This window comes from Amblyraja radiata, chromosome 39, assembly GCF_010909765.2.
Source record: "Amblyraja radiata isolate CabotCenter1 chromosome 39, sAmbRad1.1.pri, whole genome shotgun sequence".
NCBI lineage: Eukaryota > Metazoa > Chordata > Chondrichthyes > Rajiformes > Rajidae > Amblyraja > Amblyraja radiata.
Genome location: NC_045994.1, coordinates 16,092,897 through 16,102,294, shown reverse-complemented (window position 1 = coordinate 16,102,294; position 9,398 = coordinate 16,092,897). Strand labels below are relative to the sequence as shown.

At 47.2% G+C, this 9,398-nt stretch overlaps 1 protein-coding gene across 5 annotated transcripts in view; it reads right to left on the bottom strand.

Annotated features, from left to right (window-relative positions):
* Window positions 1-9,398, bottom strand: part of LOC116967209 (cell division cycle and apoptosis regulator protein 1-like) — a 33,503-nt gene that overhangs the window by 22,666 nt on the left and 1,439 nt on the right. For 3 of the 5 annotated variants that reach the window (XM_033013640.1, XM_033013641.1, XM_033013642.1), the window contains exons 2-6: window positions 7,704-7,820; window positions 6,294-6,364; window positions 3,281-3,390; window positions 2,611-2,725; window positions 1,221-1,356 (exon numbers count right to left, since the gene is read on the bottom strand). In XM_033013640.1, coding sequence (XP_032869531.1) covers window positions 1,221-1,356; window positions 2,611-2,725; window positions 3,281-3,390; window positions 6,294-6,364; window positions 7,704-7,740 — 469 coding nt within the window. In that variant the 5' untranslated portion in view covers window positions 7,741-7,820. The remainder of the gene's footprint in view (window positions 1-1,220; window positions 1,357-2,610; window positions 2,726-3,280; window positions 3,391-6,293; window positions 6,365-7,703; window positions 7,821-9,398) is intronic. The other 2 variants (XM_033013643.1, XM_033013644.1) reach the window with 1 other exon arrangement.

Sequence of the window (9,398 nt, the reverse complement as noted above, 5' to 3'; positions counted from 1 at the left end):
GCAGCCTTCAAAAATTGGTGCCAATCACAATAGAAATGCTAAAACTGATGTAAGTATGGCAAAGGATTGAAGCAAGTAGTTTTCAATTGCGACATACACCAATAAAACTGTTGTACATTAATCATATATGTACATCATTTATATGTAGAACACAACAGACACCTGCGTGGTTATGAAATCCACTAAGGGTGAGCGGGTGAAACTACCAATATTCAAGATTAGATTAAGTAGAAGGGGATATGGAAAAAGAACATGAGCAATTAGAACTATGAAAGGTAAACAGACTAACCCAAGGCTGGTTGTGGTGTGTTAAACGCTATCTGTGCTTATACATTGGAAGAGAAATTTGCATTGGTATAACACGTTTGCGATCACAGCAAATCTCATAACAATTTGAAGCCAATGAAGGAGCAAACTGCGGGTATTATTTTTATGAAGGGAATATAGTAGCCAAGCTGTGCACAGCAAGTTGCTACGAGAAGCAATGTGACAACTACCAGATAATCGGTTGAGTGAAGCTGATTTAATGTTCAATCAAAAGACGAACACCCTCAGAGTGAGTGGCTCCTGCAGGAGCTCCACTCCAGCGATGCAGTGCCCCAATACAATCTCACCATTCACATAGTTCTACCACCCCTACTGTGCAGCCCCCTCTGAAGCCCTGTCCCTCTAGCAACACTGGCTTCCTGGCAATGCAGGACCCATCTCTGATGAATAGAAACAGGGGTGCAGGCTTTTAGAGCTTAGTTTAGTTTAGAGATACAGCATGGATACAGGCCGTTCAGCCCACTCAGTCCATGCCAACCATTGATCCCCGTTTACTCTAGTTCTATGTTATCCCACTTTCATATCCACTCCCTGCACACGAGGGGTGATTTATAGAGGCCGAACCACCTACAAACCTGCACGCCTTTGGGATGCGAGAGGGAACTGGAGCATTGGGAGGAAGACCACGCGGTCAGAGAGAACTCGCAAACTCCACAGCGACAGCATTACCCGCTGCCCCAATGTGCCACCCAGTTGTGCAAGCTTCAAGGGGAACACAAACTTCAAACGTCTGACTGTGAAATGGGGAGGTGACCAATGGAGTGAACCCGAGTGGAGATTAATTTGTCGCATGGGACTAATGAATAAGAGATGGATGTTGATGTGATTACTGTCGGTGTCAAGTGGTGAGTACTTGAGGCACTTCTCTGTTGTGCTCGAGTGTTGATACTTACGTTTGTGGGGGAGCTGAGAGAGCAGTGGCTGTGAAGAAAGCAGGGAGGGAATGCGTGGAGCTTGGAGCAGAGGCTGTGGCTGGGGCTTGGCTCCAAGGATGCCTTGCTTCTGCCCAGACATCATGTGCGATGGGTTCTGCAATGAGAAACGATTACAACACAAGGAGTCAACATGAGGGAGGCTTCGCCTGGGGAAAAACGATTCCGGAAAACTCAGAAACTTATTGGGGACAAATGCCATCTGGAACCTCGGCCATTTACACTGGGTGAGGGGCACAGGACAAGCAGAGGCTTATTGGGTTTAAAGCAGGGCTGTCAAACTCATTTTAGGTCACGGGCTGGATTGGGCAAAATGCGACTTCATGCGGGCCGGATCAGTGGTGCACACGCGAACGTCAGTCAGCCAGCCAGACCGAGGCCAGGGGGAGCTCAGCGCGGCCATCTTATCTGTTTGACAGTGGTTGCCGGGGGGGGGGGGGGGGGCAACCATCCCCATGGCAACCGCGGGCCGTTCATGGAGAGGTGGACGGGGCAGCAGGCGGCACAGACAGCGGTGAGAGAGAGCAGTTGCCATAGATACATAATAAATGGTCGTGAATATACTCCCCCCCCCCCCCCCAAATCATCCCGCGGGCCGGATTGGACCCCTCCGCGGGCCGGTAGTTTGACACCCCTGGTTTAAACCTTGTTTGGGTTTAGATGGGTGGGGTGGAGTGGGGGGTGGGGAACGGGGGGTGTTGTGCATTAGGTTCCAGTGTGACGTGGCAGGGTAGAGAAGAGCATATTGTCCTTGTGTTACACCACTTCAGCTCAAATCAAACCTGCAAAGCAAAGAAGCCATTAATGAAGACTGCCTGGCGTTGCCGCGAGACCTCCATCGCCAGTTCCAGCGGATCCCTGCATCGATGGGAACAGAACCTCGTATCACACGATCTGCACGGCTGACGGGAGCTCCTGGGAGGAAGCAATGAGCGAGTGTGTGCTGACCAGCCGACTACTCTATCTACTATCAGTTCCAGTCTCAGCATCATAAAATGCAACAAGTACAACTAGCCATTGCCACCCAGCACTGAGGGGCCACAAACCAAAAGGAACACGGCATTTAGAAGAGGACAAAGAGTTTAGAGGGACAGGGATGCGGTTCTGAGGAATTCAAGAATTTAGAGGTGTGGGAAGAAAGGGGATTTGAGAGGAGCAGCGGAAGGAAACAGAGTCTAAGTTTTGGGGTGGGGAGAAAAATGAAGGGTTAGTAGCGGTGAGGTGTCTAAATCTCATAAATTCCCTTCACAAAAGGGACATTGGAGGCTTTATACAAACTGAACTACAAGAGATGAATGCGGTATTCTAAGCTGCCTGTCATGGTTCCTAGGCACTGCACTAAAGCCTGTACCTGAGTGGGCTGCACTTGGACTTTCAGTGCGCTCCATTGCACTGAGTGACTAGAGTTGTACACCGCCTTCACCAGTACTCGCTCCCCAACCTGGGGCATCCGACCCTTCACCACACTGCAATACAAACACACGCACAGATCACAACTCTTGCACATACCACCCACTGCTGTCTGCGCAACATACAATACTCCCAAAGATAGGGGCATCCCAAAGTGGGCATGGGTGACTGATCGCTCAGGGCAAAGTTATGAGGCACTAACTATCCCACTGGACACAATGCCCCATTAAAACTGAGGACCACAGCCCGAGGGGCATGGTGGGTGAAGTCACAAGATGCAGGGACCACTCACTGCCCAACAGCTTTTGGCAGTTCTTGAAAGTGCCCATCTTTGCATGAACAGCACATTCTGACAGGCTGGTGACTGTGGCAACTGTCCAAAGCTCATCCAGAGATCAGTGACAGGATCTCTCAGCAAAACTCTCCCTTCAAGCAGGACACAAATGTCAGCCATTACGCAAACTTGTAATCGAGCTTGGAGCAAGTGGGATCTGAGCAAGTGGCGCAGTGGCCAAAACAGCGTGGGGAAGGGGAGAGGGGAGGGGAAGTTAGGGGAGCCATTAAGAGGAGCTTCCAATACTACACTCTCTACTGGTTCAAGCACCACTTACTTCAAATGGAACAACACTTCCTCGTCAATGAACCCAAAGTAGTCGTGGAGACTTGTGACCACTCCTGTAAACACTCGCTGCTTCTGCGACTGGCCTGACTGCTGGTGGTCCTGCCAATAGCAACAGAACCAGTGTCATTATCATTCACAGGGACAACAAATCTCCAGCAGCATACCTTCTCGGGACAGAAGCACTATGCTCACAAGCTTGCCAGACAAGCCTCAGACTGGCATTTAATTGCAAGGGAACTCCCAGTCAAATCTGATCATTCCTGCTTCACATCCAGTTTATAATGAATGGGTGGCACCCGCACCTTTCAAAGCACCACCCTAATAATGCTGTCCATTTTTTACGCCAAGAAGTGTAGAACAAAAGGTTACCATCAGCTGATAAAGAGCAATGATCAATGAAGTCCAAATGGTGAGCAAGACCTGTGTAATTGCAGCCCTGCCTGCCCAGGTAAATGAACAGCTCACACTGCACTCGTCCACACGCAAGTCAACATAAAACTACAGCTCCACCTGCTGTTTGGTGTCCTGGCCAGCACTCATCCATCATACAGATTGATCATTTAATCAGCTAATTTGCCACTTGCAGCATTCTTCTGTGTGTAAATGGTTTGCCACATTTCCTGTCTTAAACCTCTTCTGTTGTAAAAATAACACTGGCATGTGCCATGACAATGCATGTTCCCCACAGCAACAACTTGGTTTAACACAGCACCTTTAATGTTAGCAACGTGTCCCAAGAACCTTCAAAGGCGTGCTGTGCTGTCAGTCAACATTTGCAAACTGCATAACATGTTAGAGCAGAATTTTCTTAAATGAAGAGACATTTGTTAGGTTTAGGAATAGAGTTCCGGGGCTCTACATGGCTGAAGATACTGGTGGAAAGCGAAGGATGGCGGATGTGGCGAGGCCAGAATTTAAGGAACACACGAATTAGAGCGAGCTGTAGGGATGGGGGGTGACAAAGGCCCCGCTCATTCCCACCAGATCACGAGCCAGTGTAGGTGGACAGCAAGAGGTAAAGAGGAGAGGTTGGGGGTGAGGGGGAGAAGACGGGGGGGGGGGGGAGAGACAACAATTGCAGACTTTATGCAAGAAGTGGGGCTTTAGACGAGCTTCCAACAGAACTGTGGTTTGGTTGCAACTAAAGGCAGCATGGGTCAGGAGTTCAGCAGAGATGGGATGGGGGCGATGCGTCGGTGGGAGAGGCAGGAAGAGATGAGGAAGGACATGGCGTGGTAACTCGAGTGCAGAGTGCTTTTGCTTTAATGCAACAACCAGCAACTTGAAAAGTCGTCACCAAGACAAATACTTTGCACATTAAAAATTATCGGACAGGAGGGCCTCAATTCTGCTCTGCTCCTTAGGCGGTGATCTGGCCCGACCATAATAACAATGAGACCTACACCGTAAAGAGGGAAATCACAAGGCATCTTAAGCATTTATTGAGAAAGCAAGCAACCTGCAACACCTTGTGTGCGTACCCCCAACAGCATTGAAGGCTGAAAGAGAAAGGCAAGTGAGGTGGTTAGAGAACAGAACAAGTGTCACAGCAATCATAGCAGGTGCCAGATGACCCATGAATTATTGAAGAGAAAAGTTAATTTTAAAATACATGAGAGTGATGATCAAGGCCAGAGTGAACCAAAACACCACCAGGCCACCCTGGTTCCAGATCCGAGTTGGTGGGACGGGTGAGGGTCGGGAGTCTGAGATTGGGCTTCTGAAATGGGAAGACTTTGTCTCCCCCGTGAACCAGTACAAAGCCTGAGAGTGAAAGGGCACATCACTGATTTGCAAACCATGGGCAGAGTGTGGAAATGTGGAACACCTCCAGTTTTAAGGCAAAATGCGTACTCTTCTCCAGGTCATCTGGCTCCGTCCGATGTGAGCAGCTGGGGCGCTAGAAAACCAGGGATATGCAGCAGGATTGCAATTTAGTTTGATAAGCTTCAGAAATCCTGAGCTGGCTCGACAATATTTAATATGAATTAGATCAGAAAGCATCAAAAATACATGATGCCGCTGCTCCAATATTGGCCCAGTCGACACCCTCTTTCAGTATTGCCCAACAAATGACCCAACCCCGTTACCCTCTCTTTAACCAAAATTAACATCCAGACAAGTGACTGGCCCGATCACAACATTGACTCTCCACATCAAGTGACAGCCCCCACACACTGACACCACCACCCTGTGACATGTTTAAGAAGGAACTGCAGATGCTGGAAAATCGAAGGTAGACAAAAATGCTGGAGAAGCTCAGCGGGTGCAGCAGCATCAGTGGAGCGAAGGAAAAAGGCGACGTTTTGGGTCGCCTTTTTCCTTCGCTCCATAGATGCTGCCTCACCCGCTGAGTTTCTCCAGCATTTTTGTCTACCACCCTGTGACATGACCCTCCGACATTAATCCGCCTGCCACACGAGAATGCGGGTGACATTATTCCCCACCAAGCGACAGCCCTCACGAACACATCCATGCCAAGCGGCAACATTTCAGCCTCTCCGTCAGGTACTGATGATCATCACCCCCATCCATCGACAAGCCACGTTATTATTACTATCGCCCACCCCACTAATATTATTCCGAGCAATAATATTACTGCCCAGCAATATTATTCCTTTAATTTAATATTCCAGTATCAATCCCCCTGGAGTAATCTCTGAAAAGAGAGTCACCACCGATTTTTCTCCAGCTAAGTCAGCAATGATACTCCGACCATAAGTAAAGCCACATTGGTAAGCCAGTACAACATCCTACGCCAGTATTATGCCCACCCCTGGAGTCTGCAACAACATTACCGGTCCAAGCCAATTGTCCACGTTGTAAAGAACCCCTGCTGGTATTCCAACCTAATGACTGCCGCCACCACCATCCAAGTGACAACCACAAGGGATAATTACCAGCACCCTGTATACCCCCCACCCCCCCCCAAAACATCTGCCCAGACACCAGCACAATCTCGGCGAGGCCCCACAATTGATCAGTACAGCCCGCGACATTACCTGTAGCAATGCCTGCTGCATGGATGGCGGTCCAGGTCCAAGCAGCGACTGTTGCTGGCCTCCATGCGAGCCTAGAGAAAAAGAACACAAGGTTAATTGGCAGGAAGGAACTGCAGATGCTGGTTTAAACCAAAGGTAGACACAAAAAGCTGGAGTAACTCTGCGGGTCAGGCAGCATCTCTGGAGAAAAGGAATAGGTGACGTTTCGGGTCAAGACGCTTCTTCAGACCCATTCCTTTTCTCCAGAGATGCTGCCTGACCCGCTGCGTTACTCCAACTTTTTGTGTCTATCAAAGATTCATTGGTAGTTTAGTTTGCAGATACAGCACAGAAACAGGCCCTTCAGCTGATCTAGTCTGTGCCGACCAGCGATCACCCCGCACATTGGCACAATCCTACACACTAGGGCCAATTTACAATTTTTACCGAAGCCAATTAATCTACAAACATGTACGTCTGTGGAGAGTGGAAGGAAAACAAAGCACCCGGGAAAAACCCATGTGGCCACAGGGAGAACAATGGGGGTAGAGGTGAATTGGACAGTACCCTAACTTATGGAAGGACGGTTCAGAAGCCGTTCACGGGTCTCGTGGTGCAAGCTTTCAAGCTTCTGTATCTTCTGCCCGACAGGAACTGGGAGAAGGAGGGATGAGCGGGTTGGAACAAGTCTTTGATCATATTCGCTGCTTTTCAGATACTGATCATTCCAACACCTGACACTTACTGAGTAACCAGTATCCACGATACACTTGTCACTGCAGATTACCGGGCTTCAGAGCTCGTCAATTGCATGCCAGCTGGATTGACCCACTGGCAAGAGGAACAGGAAACACACATGACACATTCCTTATTGGAGTGGGCGGTGGGTGGTGGGTGTGCTGTGGAGGATGATCAGGAACGGGATACGTTGACTTGGGGCCAAAGTGACAGAGGGGAAAGGGTTGAATAGTGAACGGCCTGGATAGAGCGGATGTGGAGAGGATGTTTCCACAGGTGGGAGAGTCTAGGGCCAGAGGGCACAGCCTCAGAATAAAAGGAAGTACCTTTGGGAAGGAGACGGGGAGGAATTTCTTAGTTAGAGGGTGGTGAATCTGTGTAATTCATTAACACACACAACTGTGGAGGCCAAGTCAATATATTTTTAAGGTGGAGATTAACAGATTCTTGATGAGTACGGGTGTCAGGGGTTATGGGGCGAACGCAGGAGAATGGGGTTAAGAGGGAAAGATAGATCACCCATGATTGAATGGCAGAGTAGACTTGATGGGCCAAATAGCCTTATTCTGTTGCTGGGCCTTATGAACTAGGGGTATGGGGAAAACTGAAACTGAGGAACAAATGATGAGGACACTGAATGTTTATTGACTGATGAAAATTGCAAGTCAATACAATAGCAGATCAAATACACACCTGACTTGGACGCGGACTGAAACTGATTGCCCCACATTGGTCTTGTCTGCACTCTTCACCAAGCAAGATGAATGTTTTATCCCTCAGAATGCAGCGTCCGACTCAGCTGAAACGCACCTGAGAAACACGGCAAGAGAGAGAGAGAGAGATGGTAGGTTAGAATCTGCATTGCAGTTTGCTCCGATTGTCGAATGGCCTAATTCTGCTCCTAGAACTTATAAAACCAGCAATTGCAGTTCTTGGTATCTCCACCGTATCCTGCACCTCAAATGAAGCATGTAATACTCAATGCCAAAGGGAGGAGGTGACTTGGAACATTGTTGGCCACTGGTGCAAGGCTGCTACCCTCAGACAGAAGGCACATGAGTTCCAGAGTTCCAAACACACACCCCATTATTGCAAGGAATGAAAGGGACTTTTGTGAAGCTGAAGGGGCTACAATAAACTGTCTGGACCTCCATCAGCACCAGGCTGAGAAATGGACAGAGGAGAGACTTTTTATTTTCGCAAGATATTAGGAATTATTGAGCTTTAGGCCACATGGGAAACAAAGTGGGTATTCAGCTGGGAAACAAACAGTACATAGATATCCATGTAAAAGTGGAAACCATTTGAGAAAAGGCATTCAGAGGAAAAAGACAGGAAAAACACACACAAACATGGGGACTCGGTGGGCTGAATGGCCTGTGTCTGGTGCTGTATCTCTAAATAATCATCACCTGCCACCAAACCAAGGTAGACTTCTTGTGTGGTGGAAATCAAAAGGATAAATTCAATTTAAAAAAAAGGGTTATTGTATTAGACTTGGAATGAGGCAATAATATCAAAGGTATTTGAGATTGCTGATAGAGGTAATACATAGGAGGAATTGTATTTGAGAAAAGTGATTTTATTGTGGAAAAAAAGTGACTGCTTCAGATTAATACATCTGGGGGAAAGGGTTTAATGGATCAAAGAAAATAGAGCCAAATGGAGAGAGAAAACACAAACGGACCCATCTTTGAAGCAAAATCTAATTTTCTCCACCTGTTATAATTATTACGTTTCAGAGGAGTGTGGCAGAGAAAAAAAATAATGAGTGTGGCAGACAGAAAAATAGAGGGGGGGGGGCTGAATTGGAAAAACTGTGATTGGGAAAAGAGACCGTAACAGAGGGATAAAATAGCAGGGAGGAAAAATTGGGAGACTACGGCAAAATACACCTGGGTCTTTTCCATTTCCCCTCTTTGCCACAGTTAGTGGCTAAAGAGGACAAAAATAAGAGAACAAAAAAAATGAAAAGAATTATGTGAAGCTGCGGGAAAAGAGGGAGAAATAAGACTGGGAAAGAGGAAAAGACTGTGGCAAACAGGAAATAAAATGAGAGAATGTGGCAGAGAGGGGGAAAAATGACAAAGAAGTTAAAAAAAAAGAAAGTGTTGTAAAGAGGTTAAAAAATAAAGACTTTGGTAATGAGATTAAAAAAATAAGAAAAGATTGGGAAAGAGGTTAAAAAAATAAGAAAAAAAGATAAAGAGGTTCAAAAATAAGAAAGACTGGTAAAGAGATATAAAAATAAGATTTAGACTGTGGTAAAGAGGGAAAAAACTGAGAATGTGGAATAGAAGGTAAAAAAAATAAGGAAAACCTGGCAAAGATTGAATAAAATAAGATATAGTGGTGGAAAGAAAGAGATGGTGGGAGAAGGAATAAAAG